At 42.5% G+C, this 23,401-nt stretch overlaps 1 protein-coding gene across 2 annotated transcripts in view; it reads left to right on the top strand.

The window, feature by feature from the left end:
- LOC148474224 (tRNA wybutosine-synthesizing protein 4-like) overlaps nt 1–23,178 on the top strand; it is a 289,412-nt gene extending 266,234 nt beyond the window's left edge. The window contains exons 14-16 of one of the 2 annotated variants that reach the window (XR_015872909.1): nt 159–294; nt 11,104–11,337; nt 22,868–22,947. Coding sequence is in view for 1 of the 2 variants with exons in the window: in XM_088458915.1 (XP_088315041.1) it covers nt 159–294; nt 22,868–23,026 (295 nt within the window). In the remaining variant the exon portion in view is untranslated. Of the gene's footprint in view, nt 1–158; nt 295–11,103; nt 11,338–22,867 lie in introns of both variants that reach the window. The other variant, XM_088458915.1, reaches the window with a different exon arrangement.
- Nucleotides 23,179–23,401: the final 223 nt, after the last annotated feature.

Genomic DNA, 23,401 nt, shown 5'->3' with positions numbered 1-23,401 from the left:
ACCAGGTTCCGTCGTGCTTCATCTGCAAATTTGCATGTGTTTATAACTAATTCCTGTGTGGTTAAAGTCTTCTAATAATATACTATACTACTACTAATATACTAATTTAATGTTCTATACTACTACTGAGTTCTTCTCATTTTCTTCTGATTCTCTAGGTACTCACACAGCTCCCATGTGATTGGTGAGAAATTGCTCCTGGTTGGTGGGGTGTGGATTCAGTCTTGTGGTGTGCCTGGACTTACTATCGTGGATCTGGTAACAGGACATGTTGCTGAATTTCAGATTAACAGTGTGAGTAACATATGCATACATATATATATATATATATATATATATATATTTATTTTTTTTTCTTTTCTGATACCGACCAATTGCCGTTTGATGAGGATAGCGCCAATGATATATATTTTGATTTACTTTAACTTAAAAAAAGATTAGTGGAATTCGAACTCCACGGGTAAACGCTTTCACAGTATCACAAAGATAAATGAATGCCAAGGGGCTTCTGGATAAAAAACCAACCCACAATAAAGAATTTTGTAGACAGTGGTGCCTGATCAGTGCAGTTTTGAATTAATGATTTTAGTTATACAATAAGTAAATATAGATACTGAGAACTTTAAAAAGGATTTAATTACATGTGAGACTGGTGGGATGGATACACTCAAAAAGTAACAATAATTGGAAAAAACTATCATCAGTATAGTGATTCCTTCGTGGGGCACTCTTACCAATCATCAGTATAGTGATTCCTTCGTGGGGCACTCTTACCAATCATCAGTATAGTGATTCCTTCGTGGGGCACTCTTACCAATCATCAGTATAGTGATTCCTTCGTGGGGCACTCTTACCAATCATCAGTATAGTGATTCCTTCGTGGGGCACTCTTACCAATCATCAGTATAGTGATTCCTTCGTGGGGCACTCTTACCAATCATCAGTATAGTGATTCATTCGTGGGGCACTCTTACCAATCATCAGTATAGTGATTCCTTCGTGGGGCACTCTTACCAATCATCAGTATAGTGATTCCTTCGTGGGGCACTCTTACCAATCATCAGTATAGTGATTCCTTCGTGGGGCACTCTTACCAATCATCAGTATAGTGATTCCTTCGTGGGGCACTCTTACCAATCATCAGTATAGTGATTCCTTCGTGGGGCACTCTTTTGTACATAAATGTTTTGTTAGTATAATTAAAAATTAGCTTTTAATATATTTCCAAAAAAAGAATAGGGATTTGTTGTGCTCATTTATAAAATATCTAATTGAGCTCCCTCAGCTATTAATCTCATGAATTCATAAAAATATATCTATTATAAGAATTAGCATAAAGTATGTGGTGACTATGCTTGTTTGAATTCCTATGCTCATAGTTCCCGATGGGTACATGATATATTATAATATCAGGGTAAGGTACAGTTTGTATGACATAAAAATTGTAAATAATAATTGGAAATAACTCATAAATTAGAACTATGTAATAATAACCAATTGGTCATTTGAGATAAATCTATACATTGAGTGTGATAATAGCATGTCTGCTGGGTATCATCCCAAATTCATATACCATGTATGGCCAACACATATGCAAATGATCCCCGGGTGCAACAAATTATTTAATCCTATTGCCAGGTTGGATACTACCTCAATGTAACCAAAAATATATAAATATACACATGAAATGCTAGCAGAGTACTCTGAAAAAGGGGAGAGCAAAGACCACCCTGTAGGTGTAAATATCCCAGATGACCTAATACTGATTTATATAAGATCCCGGATGACATACTTAAATATTATAAATTACTATAGGCAGATAATATCATGTAGTGTCACATAACCCCATAGATAATTAAATGGTAAGTACGGAGTACAAGTACCTGGTCCCCTCTGCTGTCCAGGGTCTTCTATGAGCGGACACTTGGATGAGAGAGGGATCAGGAATAAATCCGATAGATAATAAAGGGAGAGGTGGGGGACACCGATCCGTATGTGGTGTTAGGCAGTGTCTGTTGCTGAAAGCATTGCAGAAATCTGAATGCACCACCGGACCAGGTCATGACCCACCTGAAGAAGAGTACCTGAGTTAAAATGACCGAAGGATTGTGCCTGACACCCTGCTACCGTGCTGCTCCCTCCTGCAGTGGGGAGTGCCTGACTGGATATGTGTTTTACCACAACGGGCTTGTTCACCATACAGCCTTTTAGATGTGAAATATAGCAGTGGTTATTATTCCTGTGCAGGATATTCTGGTTTCTTTGGGATAAACACTCAAAAAGGATACCAGTACTGATTGGTTAGCTAAATTACAGGAGAGTGTCACAAATTTTAAGATGGATTTGTTGAGTTTCAAAAAGAACAAATATAGAAAGGTGAGAGACTACAAAGAGCTCCGTGTTTATCCTTGGTTGGTAAATCAAGGCTCAAGGAGGAATTGGAGACGCGGCCAATATATCAAGAGGAGGACGAATACTACTTTTACTGACATAGTCTCCCATACCACCATAAGTGATTCTGATCAGTCCTCCACTTCCAGGCCTACACCCTCAGCAAAAACAAAACCGGAAAAGACCCTGTAGAAGAGGGGGCCTCAAACACAAAAAGCAAACAGGAAAAATCCAGGAGGGGAGCCAGGAAATTGTTGTATTTAATTTATTAGGCTACAAACTATTGGAAGTGGAACAAGCTGTTCTGTCCAAGGGATTATCATTTGTCCAAACACATAAACAAACTGATTTCCAATAGGAAACCGAGCTTCATAAATTCCAAAGACAACTTCGACTTAAGGGCCATTTTAATAAATATACTACTAATGTCGACCAACATAGGATAAATTTGCCATTTAAACCTAAGAATCAGTTTGCCCCCCCTTCCAACAATGCCTCTTAGAGACCTTTGTAGAAAAAAGGGATACATTACCATTTATTAGACGACAGAAAAAGGTAGACATCAGGACTATCAAATCCTTAAAAAATAACTCTGACATAATAATTTGCCCCGTCGATAAAGGCGGTGGCATTGTAATATTAAATAGGTCTGATTATGTTAATGAAGTGTTGAGCCAATTGGCCGACACTTCGTGTTACAAAAAATTGCCTTTTGATACGACGGGTATGTATAAACGGGAAATTGATTCCATTATTCAACTTGGATTTAACAATAATTGGATAGATGAACAGACTGTAAACTTTCTAATACAGGATTATCCTCTTCCCTGATATGCTTCTCTTTACATTTTATTTTACTCCTTACTCCCCATAAGGGCACCTAACACTTGACTGACAACTCCCTGCTGCTTATTGTGAGTGCATTAATCCCTATTGCAGCAATGTATATAAATCGTGTCCTTGTCCTGCACTGTAATGTACTGTAAGTTACTTGTTTCTTGTTCACTTATTAGTTTTATGTACCATGTAAGGCGCTGCGGAACACTTGTGGTGCCATATAAATAAAGGATAATAATAATAGTAATATTGTGACTATTATTTACAATCGATTGTACAAAAGACACCATATTATTTAAAGGATACTACAGATTTTTTTGCTGAAATTAAGACAGCTTGAATGCTTACCAAAAGATTTCTACTGGTATCCTTAGATGTGTCAAGCTTGTATACCAATATAGACCATACTGAGGGGTTGGAAGCAGTAAGGAAGGTGATCTCGGAAAGTACATGGTACAATGGCCCCCTGTTGATTTTTTGATATTGTTAATGGAGGTTATTCTACATAAGAATTATTTCTTATTTAATAATGCATTTTATTTACAATTAAAAGGAATGGCAATGGGGTCTAATATGGCCCGCTTTTGCTAATCTATACATGTAAATTTATGAGACCACCTATATTACTTACTTTTTTTGATAGGACAGGGAGTGCTGTTGATTTGGATATATTTGTACATAGTCTTAATCAAATGGAAACTTCCATTAAGTTTACACATAAGAGTAGTCTGCAGCGTATAGAGTTTCTAGATGTTCTTGTCTCTATTGTAGAGGGGAAACTTAAAACTAAAATGTTTAAAAAGCCTACGGACAAGAACACTTTTGTGTGCAAATAGTTTCCACCTACATGCTCTCAAGAGGGGACTCCCCTACTCCCAACTTCTTAAAGTGGTCCGCATCACATCAAATACCGATGAACTTCCCACAGCATTAAACAAAATGGGGCAGAGCTTCTTACAGAGAGGATATGATGGACGAGAAGGTCAAGATGTAATTGAAAAATGTCTTCTACTTTAGAGAAGAACTATTGGTTTCTAAACCTAATGATAAATTAGAGGACCGAATGATATTCCTACTACCTACTCTCTATCCTCTGGCCATATCCGCAAAGCAATATTGAATCACTGGCATATATTGCAGACTAACTCTATAATCGGTAGCAACTGTATCAACACGCCATTATTTTGCTACAAAAGAAGTCGTAATCTAAAAAAATGTTTAGCGTTCTCTGAGGTCAGCCCTGGGGTTAGCACCAATTCCAATTAGCTCTCCCTACAGAATGGTGCATTTAAATGCGCTAAGTGCGTGAATTGCCGTTACATGCATACTGGAGATAGATTCTGTGACCCAGCAACTGGCAAATCTTATTGTTTAAAACTTCGGATGACTTGAGTCTAAATGCATCATTTATGTGATTATATGTCCATGCAATAAGCTATACGTGTGCAAAACAATATGTATGCTGAAGGAAAGAATTGGTATGCATAGGAGATCAATTACAAAAGCTACAGAAAAAAATTGATTCCAGCACACCTCCAGTTGACAAACATTTTGTGTCCTGTGGACATTTGATTAAAGACTTTCGCTTTATGCCAGTGGACTACATTCCACCATTACGCAGAGGGGGAGATAGACATCGCTCCCTTTTACAATGCGAATGGATCTATAAATTAAAATCTACATCTCCTGGGGGCGTGGCCTGACTGCAGACCTGAGTGGCAGCACTGATCAGGAGCTCCGTCTAAAAGACGGCAATAACCTCACTTTCCTACACATAAAGGGTCTTTTTCATCCCCCGCTCCTTAAGTTACAGCCGACCTGGATATAGGGGTAGTGAAACCTTCTACCCTGGAGTCGTTGGTGCGGAGACGGGAGACCAGCGGCCTTTTCGCGCCAGAAGCCGCGGCCTAAATTTCCTGAGACCCGCCCTCGGCGGATAACGGAGTGCCGCGCGGCCCGACGATACTCCTCACAGGCCTGCCCTGAAGTTGGTGTGGACGCCGGGTCGCCTATTACCAGCTGCTGTCCTCCCCAGCCGACCTACCATCTTACAGGCGGAGTACTCACCACCCGGGTGCCGCGGATCACAGTCTGAAGCTCCGGCGGGGTCCCGCGTGACGCCGCTGTCGCGGGCGCTGCCCGGCGCGTCTGGTCGCGGTGAGTGTCCCCCCTGACCTCTACTTTTCTCTGCTGTGCCGGACGGACCTCTCCTCTCCCAGAGCTGCTGACCATCAGGTTACATTAGACACCTCTGGGGAAGCCGGGGGCGCCATTTTGGATCAGGGCTACATGCCCACAGCATACCTGCTTCCTGCTGGCTCTGTTATTATCACTCTGCTTTATGCCCTGTCCATTTCATTACTACAATCCCCCCATTGGGTGAATATTGCAACTCTCTACATCTTCCTCATACCAGGATAATAGCATACATTGCTGCCATGTTGTTTTTTCAGTGATTTCCTCTCTCATCCCTATGAGACCTCCACAGCCCATATTTACCTAATACTACACTGTTGGTAACAGTAACCATCCATCTTTCTATATTTGCTATACGAAGACGCCAGTATGCCCAACAAAAGAGGCAAGTTGTCTACTCTCGCACCTCCTATTAAATTTGTAGCACAGAAAACCACCGATTCTTCCTCTACTGGGAAATCTCCGTTGACAACCAAAGTTGTTCCTTCGCCTGGCCCTGATGTCAACCTTGATATTTCTGCTGATGCTCCGCTTACTGTCCGCACTCTTCAACAAATGCTTCAGGCATTTCGCACGGACCTTACCTCTGACTTTCAAGTGTCTATTAAACAACTCACTACTGAAGTGACAGGTATTGGAGACCGCACGAATAACTTGGAGACTAAGATGCAAGAACTAGTCTCCTCGCATAATGACCTTCTAACCTCTCACAATTCGGTCCTCACAGATTTGACGGCTGTCAAAAATAAATTGGCAGATTTAGAAGATAGATCTAGGAGGAACAACGTTAAAATTAGAGGCGTCCCGGAATCGGTATTAAATTCAGAACTCCAGACCTTTGCTTTAAACATCTTTCAGAAGCTATTGCCATCTGTAAAAGTCCGCGATTTATTGATCGACCGCATTCATCGATTACCTAAGCCCCGCTCTGCTCCAGCAGGCTCCCCCAGGGACGTTCTCCTGCGGCTTCACTTCTTTCATATTAAAGAAGAGATACTCAGGGCGGCACGCGATTCGACAGATGTGGAAGTTCTTAATAACCTACAGTTGTTTCCTGACTTCTCAATCCATGCTATCAATACACGGAGGACATTCCAACCTCTCACGAAGGCGCTTCGGGATAACGACATCCAGTATAGATGGGGGTTCCCGGTGAAACTTCTAGTACGAAAAGATGGATCGACATTTATAATCTCCTCCCCGGAAGCTGGCGCTAAATTGTTAGCAGAATGGAAGATTCCGGTCTCGATTCCTACATCCTCACAAGCTCTCCCTATCCAATCGGAGTGGTCTCGAGTGGGATGAAGCCGATATATGCTGCCTTTTTTGAAATCCTTTCCATTTCCCTTTCTTTTTTTTTTCCCAACGTCAGAACTCTGTTTCTTCCATAGATACAGATTTGGATTTCTTTTGCAGTCGTTTCATGTTGATTCTTTTAGATAAGAACTTACTGATGTAAGGTCTGTTGTTGATTTACAACTTCTGTGTATTGTTCTGTTTACAATAAGTGGTTTACTGTTTGATTACAATAATCCCTTTTCCCTCCTCCTACCCTCTTTTCCATCACAGTATGTATTGGATTTATTTCCCTGTTGTTAGGGTGGAGTGGGGTAGGTAGATATGTTCTATCATTATATGTTTTTATTATGTCTCATAATAGGTCTCAGGGATGGGTATTGTCACGACCTGCCCCACATGTTAACCATGTTGCCGTATTGTTTTCTCACGGCATCTACTGTGGCCCGATATACTGGGCCTTTTGGGTTCTCTATTTCTCCTTTTTGTCTTTGTTTTTTATTTCTCTCCTTTTTTTTTATTTACACCTGTAATTTTCCTTTTTTGTTTTGTTGCCGTCTGACACGTATGTTTGGAGCAGTCTACATTATGCACTGTATTAAATGTCCCAATGGTTAAGGTTCTTTCGCTAAATGTCAAGGGGCTTAATTCCCCACAAAAGAGACGCTTGGCTCTTTCTACTTTTCATTATCATAAGGCCAATATTGTAGCTCTCCAGGAGACTCATTTCTCATCCTCAGCTCCCCCCGTATTTAAGGATCACCGATACCCTGTATGCTATACGGCTAATAGCCCTCTCAAACGTAATGGAGTTGCTATACTGTTTCATGTTAACACCCCATTTGAGTTACATAGGAAAGTGGAAGATGGGAATGGCAGGTTTCTTATTCTCATTGGGAAGGTTGAGGAGACTTTAGTCACTTTGGTATCTCTATATGCCCCCAATTCCCGACAGGTTCCCTTTTTACGAGACACCTTTGAGGAGATTTCTAAAGTTAGACAGGGTGCACTTATTTTGCTGGGCGACTTCAATTTAGTCCTCGATCCTAAACTAGACAGATCCTCACCGCAGGTACATTCTTCTTCCCCTCGTGAAATGGGCCCATCGTTGGCCTTTAAGAAATTATTGGCGGAATATGATTTGTATGACGCTTGGCGTACTTACCTACCAGAGGAGAGGGATTATACCTTTCATTCTTCAGTCCACAATAACTACTCCAGAATTGACCTAGTCCTTCTGGATAAACGAACTCTACAATCTACTAAAAAGGTTAAAATCCTCCCTATGGCTTGGTCTGACCATGCGCCTGTCCTGTGGATTTGGAGTATAGGTCAACGCATCCCCTCTAGGCGTCCCTGGCGTCTTCCTGACTATCAATTAAAAGACCTCGAGACTCTGCAGGCCCTTACTGATTCTCTTAAATTATATATTCAGACTAACCCCCCCACCGATACCTCTGTTTTCACACATTGGTGTGCCTTAAAAGCAGTTCTCCGTGGTACTTCCATTCAAAAAGGAGCTCAATTTAAGGCTCGCTCTCGCCAACTACAGAAGGATCTGGAATCTTCCCTACGGTCCTTAGAATCCCAAAATCAAACTCATCTCACTAGAATATTGCGCAAACAACTCCAAGAAGTGCGAGCGCAACTCCAAAAGTTATTTATGTCACGTATGCAGGTGGCTTTCTCTCGTTTACGACATAAGTTTTATACGGCCGGCAATAAAGCCTCCCACCTATTAGCGCGTAAGCTACGGGGCCAGCAAGCTCGCAATAGAATTAAATGCCTATTAACCCCCTCGGGAACGAAATGCCTTAACCCTCTTGACATTGCTAATTTATTTTCGGATTATTATGCGAAATTATATAATCTACGTGAGGACCCCTCAATACCCCAACCTTCAGCTACTGTTATATCCTCTTTTCTAGATAATTTATCTTTTCCCTCTCTGGATGCGGATGACCTGGCATCCCTGAACGCTCCTTGGTCCTTGAAGGAAATTCAGGAAGTCATTCAGAAACTACCCAAGGGCAAAGCCCCTGGCCCTGATGGCTTTTCAAATTCCTTTTACTCTGTATTCACTGAAACTCTCTCCCCAATTTTGCTAAACTTATTTATGGAAGCTTCCGATATTGGATCCTTCCCACCCGAAATGGTAGAAGCACAAATTGTCACCATCCCGAAGCCTGGTAAAGACCCCTCTGAGAGTAAAAATTATAGACCCATCGCGCTCCTTAATACGGATGTAAAAATTTTCGCTGAATTGATTGCCAACCGCTTGAATCCACTTCTTCCCCGTTTGATACATCCTGATCAGGTTGGGTTTGTTCATGGGCGCCAGGCTCCAGACAACACCCGGAGGATTTTGGACTTAGTGGAATGGGTGTCGTTCAATAAGGAACAATGCCTTCTTTTATCCCTTGACGCTGAGAAGGCGTTTGACCGGCTTCACTGGGACTATATGCGTCAGGTTCTATATCGGTATGGATTTCGGGGTGATATTCTCCGATCCATTAATGCCCTTTACTCTGATCCCTCTGCTTGTGTCTTTAGTAACGGGTTTCTCTCCTCACCCTTCTCAATTTCTAACGGCACAAGACAGGGGTGCCCACTTTCCCCATTAATATACGTGTTGGCCATAGAACCTCTTGCTCAAAAGATTCGACAATCACCTGAGTTCCCAGGGCTCTCTGTTTATGATACATCCCATAAGCTTTGTCTGTTTGCAGATGATGCTTTGTTGTTTGTCACCGACCCGGAGATTTCGTTGCCAGCGCTCCAAGGCATTTTAGATAATTACAGCGCAGCTTCCTACTACAAATTGAATGTTACAAAAACTGAAGCTCTACCTATTAATATCCCTCCTTCCTATTTATGATCATTAAAGAGTCATTATCCTTTTATTTGGAAGAAGTCTTCCCTATCTTATCTGGGAATTAATATACCATCCTCCATTGATGACGTCTTTACTGGAAATTATGCTCCCCTTTTACTGCAACTGTCCTCTCTAGCTAATGCTTGGATGAGCCACGAGATCTCCTGGTTGGGCCGTATAGCGGCGTTCAAAATGATGCTCTTACCAAAATTGATGTACTTATTCCGTGCTATTCCATATGCTATCCCAAGGAAATTGCTGCAACAGATGCGCCGCTTGATGGTTTCTTATGTTTGGAGAGGTAAAGCTCATAAAATGGCTTATAGTCGTATGGTTTGTTCTAAACCTCAGGGAGGCCTTAATCTTCCTGACCTAACTAGATATCATGAAGCGGCCCTTCTTTCCCAAATATGTGACTGGTCTCTTCCTCCTGCAGTCAAACCCTGGGTTGATCTGGAACGTTCCCTCCTGCGGCGCTTTCCCCTTCCTGATCTTTTATGGATACTTCATAGATTGCGACCACAACTCCCTTTATTCCCTAAAACAATTTTGGATACTTTAAAAGTTTGGGATAACAGTCTCTCGGCCCATTTTGACTTTGCCTTACCTACCAGAAATGTTTCCCTTCAGGCGCTGAGCAGGATCTTGCCTAATCTCAATTTGTCCTACTGGATGTCTTTGGGCATGGTGTCTTTCGCAGACTTTCTTTCCCCGTCCTCTATATTATCATACTCAGACCTGTGCATTAAGTACCCATTGGGATCCTCAGCCTGGTTTTATTATCTCCAACTTACACGTTGGTATACTCTGATGAACACCGGCCCTACTATATTCCAGACCCCACCACATCTAATTCTGAGTAAATTTAATAACCCCTCCTCTAGGGGCGCAATATCTTTTTGGTATTCCGTACTGTCTCCCATAGCCCCGATGGTTAAGTCCCCTGCTCAGCTCCGGTGGGAGGCAGATCTTCATCGTACCTTTACCCTCTCACAATGGGAGACTATATATCTCTCTACCTTCTCTATATCTAAATGCACTAATCATATTGAAATGTATGTAAAACTTTTAAATAGATTATATTTGACACCCTCTAGATTGCATAAAATTTGGCCTACAGTCTCAAAGTTCTGTTGGCGTCTCTGTCATTCTGAAGGATCTATTTTTCATGTCTTCTGGGACTGCCCTTTAATACGCCCCTTCTGGGAGGAAGTGTTCAATTTTATTAAAGATGTCCTAGGTCTCACCTTAACCCCAGATCCTTCCCTCGCCCTTCTCCACTGGTATCCAATCTCTGTTCCCAAATCTGACCGATATGTTCTTGGCCATATTCTGATTTCTGCTAAAGCTACTATCGCTCAGTGTTGGAAATCCCCTTCCCCTCCCCCATTTGCCAAAGTCATAACTAAAATACAATCCCATTTTGAAATGGAGACGAGGGAGGTTCCTTACTCTGACTATTTCATCCCCTACTGTAAAATGGTATCCTTGGTATCTTTATGTTACAGATGGTGGAGCGTCACCCCTATCCCTACCCTCTCAAGTCCCTCAGAGTGACTCTCCTTTTGATCTAAATGAGAGTCCAGAGAGAGACTAGCACATCTGGCCGGCTGGATGTTGACAGTCGTAGTCCCGCAACGTCACTTCTGGTACGGAGGAACGATATGCCTGTACTCCGGGAACTTGGGAGAGTATACTGGTTCCTTGCAGATGCCCATTAGCAGCTGGGTGCACTTCAACAGGTGGGTGTAATTTATGGTTAATGACCACAGTATATTAAGCTATGTTTAGACATCAGTCTCTGTGGCTGACCCTTGATGAAGGTTATATAAATACCGAAATGGGCCGTCGGAATGACCATACACTGCCCCCATTTCCTGCTATTAAACATCCACACTATATGGATGAGTATTCTGTTTATACTATTATGATGGCTTTTTATATGAAGATGGCTTTCTTGAGATTCTATTAAACTACATGTTTTTGGATATAAAATAATGTGGTGGTGTGCTGGTCAAGTTTCCCTTTGCTGGATAACTTTTGGAGGCACTCGGATAAACATACACTGACAATAGTTAATCAACGTTTTGAGACTTTATTGTCTCGTCATCAGGACATAAAACATATAAAAAACACTGACCTTATACACAACAGTTGGACTCCCGGTCCTGACGAGGACGCCTCCAAATGATGTCATCGTACTGCTCCCGTCAGCCCAGCTGTGTCATATTGTCATGGATACACGGTATCACAATAAAATACGGAAACGGAAAAATACAATAATGCAATTACCACTCAGCATAAATAAACAAGCTGAATGTTGCATTCAGCACATAAATCGAATGGGTACACCACGACAATAACATAGAAAGCATCAAAGAAAACAATGTAAACTAGCATGCACATTCAACCCTCTAGGGGATAAAGGGGGTAATTCAGACCCGTTCGCGAGCAAAGGACTCTCGCAAACGGGTCGATGTTCCCCCACTGCGCATGCGCTCGACGGAGGGAGCTCCGTCGTGCGCATGCGCGAGACCTGGACTGCGACAGCCAAAATCACTCCTGGGTTTGCGGCAGCGAGACCCTACCGCAGGGTCTCCGTCGCAAGCCCGATGGTCGCGATGGTCAAGACCATCGCGACCATCATCATAGATGCTCGCATATGCTGTGGGTGGTCACCCACAGCTATGCGAGCGTCCACGAGGACGCTCCATTTTCAGGGAGGAGGGCCCTGATTCAGAGCGAGCGCTCTGGTCAGAGCGTTCAGCTCTGAATCAGGCCCAAAGTCCCTAATCTCAGTATCCATTGAGCCTCAGACCTTAGCAGTTTTAATGAACGATCCCCTCTGCATATATCAGCCGGGTTATGGTCGATAACTTGTCGATTTTAAAGTACATTATTATGTTTAGCAGACAGAAAATGACGGCCCACCGGCTGATCACTCACCCCACACTCGATCGCCTGTTTGATCGAAGAGCGATGTACAGCCACTCTCTCCCTTAATGTCCTCTCAGTCTTGCCGACATGGCTTAGGGCACTTGATAAGATACACAATGAATTTCGTTGTGCAAGTAACTATGTCTAATAGTAAGGCGTGTACCACTCTGGATGATTAAAATATGGCCCAGTCTGTAAGTATCTACAAGTCAGACAACAGAAGCACCTAAAGCAACCAGGCTTAGATGTCAAAAAATGTGTTTGTTCACTTTGTTTATGTTGTAACCTGGTGATATCCGTTTTCATGACCAAATCCTTAATGGTACTTCTTCTTGAGTAACATGGCATAACTTCCATACTCTGTAAATTAAGACTAACATCGGACTGTACAATCGGCTAAAGTCGCTTCACTGTCTGTCTAACTACGCCGCTCATAGGGCTAAAATGATTAACCCATGGGACTCTTCTCTTACCATTATCCTTATCTGTCTGTCTTAACAACTGCTGACGGGGGATCCGCATAGCCCGTTCCTTAGCTTTTAGCATGGGTACCCTCTCTCCTCAAATTTGTTCATCATCGTGTCTATTTCTTGTTCAGCTACTGTAGGGTCACTGCATATTCTCTTAGCTCTTACAAACTGAGAAAAAGGTAAACTGTATTTACAACTTCCGGATGGAAGCTACTCGCATGCAGCAAAGTATTGCGATCAGAATGCTTTTTATATAGAGATGTTGATAACAACTCACAATTCAGAAACACAGACACATCCAGAAAATTAATAGAATATCTGTCAATATTGAATGTAAACTGAATAGGACTACCTGATTCATTATGTGCAGTCATAAATTTTACTAACTGCTCCTCCGACCCTGTCCATATCACGAACAGGTCGTCAATATATCTAGCATAAGCCTTAATGCTGCCGACGACAACCTGATCTCTAAAGAAGATGTCTTGTTCCGCTACCATCATAAAGGCATTGGCGTACAATGGGGCCACATTGGACCCCATCGCACAACCAAAAACCTGAAGGTAAAACTTCCCGTCATACAGAAAATAATTATGAGTCAGGATTAATTCTAATAACTCCAAAAACAGATTTACATCGGGACCAGTATACAAAGGGTTGCCATCTATAAGCTTCCGTACTGCTAATAAACCTTCCCCATTGGGTATAATAGTGTAAAGAATCAAAATGTCTATACTACACAAAAAACTCATAGTAGGAATATCAGTAACCCTATCCAACATGTTTAAAAATGCAGTAGTGTCTAGCAGAAAACCAGGTTTATTCACAATGCATGGATGGAATAGCGCATCAAGGTAAGTGGAACATTGATTAACTACTGCCTGTGTCGATATACAGTATGTTTATCCGAGTGCCTCCTTTTGTGTATTATAATTAAGGATCCCGACAAGGGGTACCTAGGACAGCACCGTGCGAGATTTTCGGAAGATTCATGAGTGCTGCCCATTTATATTTTATACATATATATACAGTATATCTCCCGCTCCACCCAGTCCCGCCTTCCATCAGCCCATCTCTGCTGTTTTTAGATCCCTCCACTCTGCCCCTCCCCCCCCCTTGTTGCTCATTGTCATATTGTGGAAACTTGTAACATTTATATACAGTCCAAGTATCATACCAGTTTCTAGTGACCCAACAGGTACCCCCACACTCTTAATACTGCTTATGATCACCCAGCTGGTAGATACAGTAACTTACACACTCTACACTGATCAGGATCATCCTGCTGGTAGGGGTCAGTACCCACACATCCAGCACTGCCCAGAATCACTCAGCTGATAGGGGACAGTACCCCCACACACCCTGCTTTGCTTAGGATCATCCAGCCAGTAAGGGACAGTACCTCACACATCCAGCAGGATTACCCAGTTGGTAGTGCAGCAGGACCCCACACACCCTGTTTTGCTCTTGATCACCCAGCTGTTTGAGGACAGTACCCCACACACCTAATTCTGTCCAGTATCACCCAGCTGGTAGGGGACAGTACCCCGAACACCAGCTCTGGATCACCCAGCTGAAAGGGGACATTACCCCACACACCCAGCACTGCTCAGGATCACCCAGCTGATAGGGGACATTACCGCACACACCCAGTGTGAGGAGGCAAGGAAAAAGAACTTCTAGGACTTGAATGCATGTTGAAAAGAGTTAACCCCATGACCCAGTTCTGTGTTCTTAAATTGAAGCCCTCAGTCTGCATAAGTCTCATACAGGAAGTTTGCCAGCAGCAGACAGCAGGGGAGTGTTCCTGTTACAAAGCCCTCCTCCTTCCTCTCTGGAAAGACTGACACCAGGGCCCACCAATGAGAGAGAGAGGGAAGTAGGGTGGTGCAGCAAGGGGAATTGTGGGGAAGTGTGTGAGTATCATGTGATTCTGGAGGTTGGGTTGTTGTCCCCTCTCGGTGTCTATAGATATATAGCAGCTCTGTGTGCCCTGCTACATCTGACATTGCTGGCCAGGTAGGGAAGAGATATACAGCAGCTGGAAAAGACTTTGCTGAACTCTGAGTGGACTGTAATGATATAACCCTGCTTACTGTTTGCTGGATTTCTGTGTCTCCATGAATAAAGTCCATCTTGCATTCATTATAACCCGCTCCACTGTGTGATCCCTGAACCCCGGGATACCCAGGTCACCCGGTATCCTCACATTTTGCGGCAGCGGTGGGATATCACACAGTTCCTGCACTAATTCCAGGGGAGTGAGTAGAAGCAATGCTAACACCAAAGAATATCAGCATGGAGAGTCAGTCAGGAGTTGCAACCGGCCACCAAATTAAAAATGTCATGAGAGAGCAGGAGAAGTTTTACCGGACAGCCCCGAAACCGCACCTGCAAGGATTTTGCAAGATGAAGGGAATTGCGTATAATGGGACTGACACCCGGGAGATGCTCATACTGCGGTTGTTGGAGTGGAATTGTGCACACCCAGAGGATCCCGACCACCTGAGTGACTGACTCCACTGTGTGATCCCTGAACCCCAGGATACCCAGGTCACCCGGTATCCTCACACCCAGCACTGCCCAGGTTTGTATCCTATACACCTAGAACTGCTCAGGATCAGCCAACAGGTAGAGAACAGTGCATAGATTAGTCCTTTGCGATCTCCTTCACAACATGAGAGCCCTCTGTGTGTTAGAGAGCTGCCAAGTTTGCGGCTGGAGAGACCTGCCACAAGGGCAAGATGCTCACTTGATGTGCGTCATTGTTACCGATATTTATAAAGGTACTGTAAGTGCCAATGCGTGCATATGAGAAGGTAGCAGTGGGCGTCCTGATGCTCGGGAAAGTTTTGTAACTACAGATGTGTCCACATTCATCTATCTTCTGTGTGCTACAAGTCGCGCCACACAAAACAGGACCTCTGTGTGACTTTGTAGTGCCTAGCGTATTTTCATGCAACTTTTTACATTCAAATGCGTCTTTTTCACACAGTGATGCGAATAGATAGCACAAGCAGCTTCCACTGATTAAAATGATCTGCCAGTGTCGGAATAATTGAAGAAGACAGAAGAGAAGGGGCACTGGGGGTAAGGATAGTGCAGGGGAAGGCACAACAGCTCTAAGTGACTCTGTATCCAGCGTACGGATATGAAGCCGGTGTCAGTCATTGAAGAAGACAGAAAAGAAAGAGCACTGGGGGGTAAGGATAGTGCAGGGGAAGGCACAACAGCTCTAAGTGACTCTGTATCCAGCATACGGGCATGAAGCCAGTGTCAGAGTCATTGAAGAAGACAGAAGAGAGGGAGCACTGGGGGGTAAGGATAGTGCAGGGGAAGGCACAACAGCTCTAAGTGACTCTGTATCCAGCATACGGGCATGAAGCCAGTGTCAGAGTCATTGAAGAAGACAGAAGAGAGGGAGCACTGGGGGGTAAGGATAGTGCAGGGGAAGGCACAACAGCTCTGTCACCCTGTACCCAGCGTACGGCCATGAAGCCGGTGTCAGTCATTGAAGAAGACAGAAGCGAAGGGGCACTGGGGGTAAGGGTAGTGCAGGGGAAGGCACACTGTCTGAGAGCTTACATCTGCAGGAATGTGATAAACCCTTTAGTCATCCATTCATCCTCTCCAGTCTTGTTCCCAACATGCATCAGACTTCTATCTCATTGACACCCTTTGCAGGTCTAGCTTTTTTCTTCATTATGCTAATGAGTGGAGGAACTTGAAAGGAGAGCAGGAGAGAAATGTAAAAAGTGCAATATTAAAGGCAACAGACCTTTGTATCAAAAGGGTTAGGAAAACCACAAGGAAAAGGAGCCAGTGTGGTCTGGGAAAGAGGTAGCAAGTATTGTGAAAGCAAAAAAGATGGCCTTTAGGAAATACAGGCTGAGTCTCCCATATCCAAAATGCTTGGGACCAGGAGTATTTTGGATAACAGAATATTCCGTATTTTGAAATATATACATACCATAATGAAATATCTTGGGAATAGGACCCAAATATACACACAGAATGCATTTATGTGTTATATACACCTTATACACACAGAATGCATATATGTGTTATATACACCTTATACACACAGCCTGAAGGCAATTTTATACAATATTTTCAATAATCTTGTGGCTCAAACAAAGGGCCTGATTCAGACCCACTCGCAAGTGGCTGTCCGCTCGCAAGTGGGTCGATGTTGTGCTCTGCGCATGCGCACGACGGCGGGAGCTCCGTCGTGCGCATGCGCCAGACGCGACGAGCGAAGGACTTTCCTTCGCTCGTCTGATCAAAGGGGGCATGCTGTCGATGTTGATTGACAGCACGCCCCCTTTGGTGGGCGTGCCGGGGGCGTGCCTCCCTGACGGGGGCGTTCCCAAGGGAACGCCTACCGTCAGAAGCCGGCCCACTGACATCACTAGTGATGTCAGTGGGAGTGATTTTGGCTCTGATAGAGCCAAAATCACTCCGGGGCTTGCGGTTGAAAACCTCAACCGCAGGCTCCGGCTCGCAGTTTCGATGGTCGCGATGGTCACGACCATCGCGGCCATCAAACTGCACACTCGTATAGGCTGTGGGTGGTGACCCACAGCTATACGAGCGTCCAGGAGGACGCTCCATTTTTATGGAGGGCGGCCCTCATTCAGAGCGTGCGCTCTGCTCAGAGCGTACGGCTCTGAATGAGGGCCAAAGTTTGTCTACAGAAATGAAATTCATTTATGTTTCATATACACCTTATACACAAAGCCTGAAGGTATTTTTATACAATATTTGAAATAATTTGTGCCTTAGACAAAGTTTGTGTACATTGAACTATCAAAAATCAAAGGTTTCAATATCTGAGTCATGCCAAAAAAAAATCCGTATTTCGGAATATTCTGTATTTCGGAATTTTAGGATATGGGAGACTCAACCTGTACAAGCAGACGCAAAGTAATGAGTACAAAGAGGTGTATCTTGTAAAACAGAAGGAGGCTAAGAAAGTAATCAGATGGGCAAATACAAAAGCTGAGAAGATGGCACAGTCAGTGGGTAAAGGGGGAAAAACTTTTTTTAAGTATATAAGCAAAAGGAGAAAAACAAGAGGTGGAATAAAAAGACTAAAGACAGAAAGAGGGAGTCTTGTTGAGGAAGACCATGTAATAGCTGATCATTTTAATAATAATTTTTGTTCAGTATTCACTACTGAGAGAGAGGGGAAGGGGCCACAGGTAAGTTGCAGGTGTAATCCAAAAAAATAGGTAGGAACAATCACATTTACAGAGGAGAAGATACTAACAGCACTCTCAAAACGGAAAGTGGATAAATCAATGGGGCCAGATGGGATACATCCAAGGATACTAAGAGGCCTATTCATCAACAGTATTTTTACTAAAATAATGTGAAAAAGGGTGTTTTCACACCCTTTTCACATTATTTTAGTATCACCTATAGTTATTACAGGGCATTTGGAGTAGAATTCGTAAAATTCTACTCCAAGCCCTAAGTATTACTTATTTTTAGTAAAGCAGATCGCATTTCCCATAACTGTAATGGGAAATGTGATCCGACCAGAGTTACTAAAAATAAATGTGAAAAAAATATCGGGGAAAGCCCTGTGATAATAACGTTACCTGGAGGTGGCGTTATCCAGGGTCTCCCCCGGTTACCGGACTCCAGCCCTGCTCTATAGGGGAGAGCAGAGCCGGGAGTCAGTCCCAGTAATTAGCTGTGTGGTCTAAACAGACCGCAAGCTGATCACTGTAAAAAAAAAAGAAAAAAAAAATAGTAAAAAAAAAAAATGACTTACCTGACTCCAGGGACCGGTGATCGGGCCTCCGGAGATGTCTCCCCTCCGGTCAGCTGGTCTCCCACAGTGCACTGCTGCCCAGTCGTCAGGTGATCGGGCCCCAGTGCAGTATGGGAGATCACCTGACCGGAGGAATGGAGAACATCACCGGAGGCCTGGAGCATGCAGGTAAGTGTAAGTAAGGGAGAGGGGGGTCACGGGGGGTCCGCGATCGCGGGGGGCGGGGCTTAGCACCAGAGGGGGGGTAGCAGAGGCGACCGGTCGGCGCATGTGCTGTCACTTAATCACGGTATTTTTTGCGAAACACCATTCTCTCCCCGAAACACATGATCTCCCCCAGTAAATCCATGCTGTTTGGGATCCTACAAATTGCTGGATTTGAGATAATCTACGACTCTTCCTTATAAGAGTGTTTCCATCAATTTCCCTACTACTGATGTCAGGTCACTGGTCGGTAGTCACTGGTTGGTAGTCACTGGTCGGTAGTCACTGGTCGGTAGTTACTGGTCGGTAGTCACTGGTCGGTAGTCACTGGTCGGTAGTTACTGGCCTCTTCCTTGCTTCCACTTTTGTGCAGTGGGACAACATTTGCCCTTTTCCAGTCCTCTGGAATTACACCAGTAACTAGTGACTGGTGGCATAATTCTGTTAATGGTGTTACCAGCATCCTTTTAAGCTCTTTTAGTATCCTTGGATGTATCCCATCTGGCCCCATTGATTTATCCACTTTCAGTTTGGAGAGTGCTGTTAGTATCTTCTCCTCTGTAAATGTGATTGTTCCTACCTATTTTTTTAAATTACACCTGCAACTTACCTGTGGCCCCTTCCCCTCTCTCTCAGTAACTGTGGCCCCTTTCCCTCTCTCTCAGTAGTGAATACTGAACAAAAATAATGATTAAGATGATCAGCTATTACATTGTCTCTTTCAACAAGACTCCCTCTTTCTGTCTTTAGTCTTTTTATTCCACCTTTTGTTTTTCTCCTTTCACTTATATACTTAAAAAAAAGTTTTGCCCCCTTTACCCACTGACTGTGCTAGTTATGAGGAGTTATATGCTGCCCCCCAAGATGATCCTATTTTAGGAACAGAATTTCTTAACCAGGTGGGGCTTAAACATCTAACAGTGGAGGAACGTAGACATCTTATTGATCCAATAACTGAGGAGGAAATTACTAGAATAATTAACACATTACCCCTGGGCGAGTCACCTGGCCCAGGTGGTCTGAGTGCTGACTATTATAAACTTTTGGTTCCCTTAGTAACCCCACATTTGGTTAATCTATATAATTCCATAATTACAGGGCAGGAAGCTGCAATAGATATTAATACGGCACCTATCATGTTTCCTAAATCAGGTAAAGACCCAGCTGTAGTAACATCTTATAGACCGATCTCGCTGCTTAATCAAGATTTGAAAATCTTTTCTAAATTGATGGCACAACGCTTACAACCAATTCTTGCACGACTGATTCACCCCTCACAAAGTGGCTTTATCAAGGGCAGGTCCTCTGTTTTATACATCCGTACTCTTATAGCGGCCATGATCCACACACATCAGATTATAAATAAACATAATATTGTGGTAAGCTGGGATGCGGATAAAGCGTTGGATAGAGTTAGCTGGACACATTTATTGCTTATGTTCCATTTGCAAGAATTTGGACTAGACTTTGTCCATATCTTCCAAACATTATATAACTCACCAAGGGCATATTTAACTATCAATTTATTAAATATGCGATAGTTTCACTTATATCGTGGGACAAGAAAAGGGTGCCCGCTTTCCCAGCGTCTTTTTAATTTGGCTATAGATCCATTAATTCGCCACTTTTGGAAACTGACAGTTAAGGTATAAGAATAGCAGATCATGAAATAAAAATATCTGCTTTTGCTTTTGACTTACTTCTGTATTTTCAAAACCCTAAACAAGCCGTTCCTTTATTAATGAATAAATTGAATGTATTTAAAAAGATAGCAGGGTTTATGATTAACACTACAAAAACAGAAGCTTTAGCATTTTATCCGGAAGCAAGATTAGGATGGGAAAACCAGTTCCCTTTTAAATGGGTTCAAGGAAGCATAAAATACTTAGACATTATGATCCCCCCACACCCGTCTCAACTTTATTCGATTATTCTAAAATACTGGCACAAACTTTTTCAGATTTTAGAAAACGGAGTCTGCTACCTCTCTCTTACATAGGTCGATGTGAAATAATTAAAATGGTCAGTTTCCCTCTAATATTATGTCATCCAGATACTTCCTCTCGAAGAAAGATTTACAGATGTAAAATAAAGAGATGCAGCGTTTTATCTGGGCGAAAAAAACATTTCCCAGGATTTCATTATATAAGTTACAACAGACTACAAAGTTAGGGGGGGTGAATTTACCCTGTTTTCTGAGGTATTCACCTGCGGCTGACTATCGTTTTGCTATGGATTGGTTGGGGCAGGCTAATAACTATACTGATGTCTCCCTGGAACAGGCATTTAGTCCTCATACCCATGTAGCATCTTTGCTTCATACTCTTCATTATTTCCACAAGAGATTAGAGAAAGTGTATTATTAAAAACGACCTGTAATGCTTGGAGACGATTCGCTCTTTGTTGAAGATATCATCTTCAGAATCTATTTTTCTACCAATAGTAGGAAATATAAAGTTTGGTGGGGGGCAGTCCTCTCAGCATATTAGTAAGTGGTCATGTCAGGATTTAAAATATCTATACCAATTTTTAGACAGCTGCTCATTTCAATCTCTTACAATTACCCAATAACAAAATACATTTCCTAGGATAAACATACAGATTTTCCCTTTTTTACAAGTTCAAAGCTATAGCTTTTAAATTCTTAACATATTGTCTGTGAAGGACAAACAATGCAAACTGGAGAAGCCGTATTCTTCCTCCTGGATTTATTCTAATATTAGATCTATTATAGAGATAGAGAATATTACAGGGGATTAGCAAAATGGAAACAAAATTTTCCAGATATTACACTTACACTAATGGTAAAAGCTACTAAAATCTTGAGATGTATTTTGAGATGAATACTACACCCCTAAACTAAAATAATTCTTAATTGGGCAGGCTGACAATCCTAATTGTTATACTGTAAGTGTGGTTTTCCCAGGGGCAGATACATACCGTTGTCTCTGAACATGCCCGCGCACAGTAGAGTTTTGGGTACAAGTTCATCAATATATAAGGAATACATTATATATACAAGTACCATTATTACCTAGCTGGATGTTCTGCAGCAGATTTGATGAATTGGCTATATCTAAAGCCAATAAATTGCTTTTATCAGAGATCGCAGGAGCAGCCAAAAAGATGATTCTTTCAAAATGGATTGAACCATCTACCCCAACGCTGGCTTTACTAGCACCTAGAGTGACATATTTAATATGGAATGTATAGCTATGTCTATAAATAAAGAGGGATTGCCTGAAACCTTCTCTGACATATGGTTGCCATATGTAAGAACCTTGTCATTAGATTTGAAAGACTCAATTAAACAGAGTTTCCATCTAATAAAATGGTATGTATCAGTTACAGGCGAAGGGGATGTGTCTTTCTAAAGAAGGTCTAGTCTTTGGATTGAAATTTTTTATTCATATAACATTAATATGTAATTATTGAATAGAATGCTAATTGTTGTTTAAGTAGATTTTCTCCTTGTATGATAGGGAGGATTAATAGAACATCTGTTTTGCTGTGTACTTGAAGGACTATCTGTTATCGAAAGACATATTTGTGGATCATGATGTGCTATTATGTTTTCCGTTTTATAATGTTAATTATTAATAACAATAAAAATTATGACAGAAAAAAAATGGGGCAGACTAGATGGGCCAAGTGGTTCTTATCTGCCATCAAATTCTATGTTTCTATGTTTCTAATATTTCTCCCGGCAGTCACCCTTTTATAAACTATTCCCCTGCTTTTGGTTTTCTCCCCAGTTACTACCCCCTTTCTACTGTACTATTGCGCATTCTCTGCCCCATCCCCACCTCCTTTATTTTGTGTTTAGATGCCCTTTATTTTCATAGCCGCATGTCTGATGTTTTTGTTCTGTTGTTACAGGCCTCGCTGGAGTGGCCGCTTATGTTACATGGTCATAGTTCTGTACTGCTTCCAGATAGAAAGCGGTTGATTCTGCTGGGCGGAGGTGGTACCTGCTTCTCTTTCGGAACACATCTGAACATGCATCCTGTTGTTCTAGAGCTGTCGTCTTTGCTTTGACATCTTATTACATCGCTTCTGTATTTTTATGTCCTTCCAAACCACCTGGAACACTTTAATAAAACCTTTATTTTCTCAAATAATAAAATCAAGAGTCATAAAATAGGAATTACATTTCTACCCCCATGTCTCTGGGAATTGGAGCTGGGCGTCCAGTTATAATAAAAACTCAATACACCCTCTAGACCAGGCATAGCCAACCTGTGACTCTTCAAGTCTTTGCATGTGTTACCAGCTGATCGGTGGGAAGGTATGCTGGAACTTGTCATTTTCACACAGTTTGTGAACTACAGGTTGTCCAGACATGCCCTAGACAATCCATTAGAAAACATGAGTATCCTGACATTTACTCTGTCCATTAAGAGTCCTAGTCAT

This window comes from Taudactylus pleione, unplaced genomic scaffold (assembly GCF_031769625.1).
Source record: "Taudactylus pleione unplaced genomic scaffold, aTauple2 ptg000867l, whole genome shotgun sequence".
Taxonomy (NCBI): domain Eukaryota; kingdom Metazoa; phylum Chordata; class Amphibia; order Anura; family Myobatrachidae; genus Taudactylus; species Taudactylus pleione.
The sequence above is the reverse complement of the archived record's forward strand: the minus strand, read 5'-3'. Positions and strand labels throughout refer to the sequence as shown.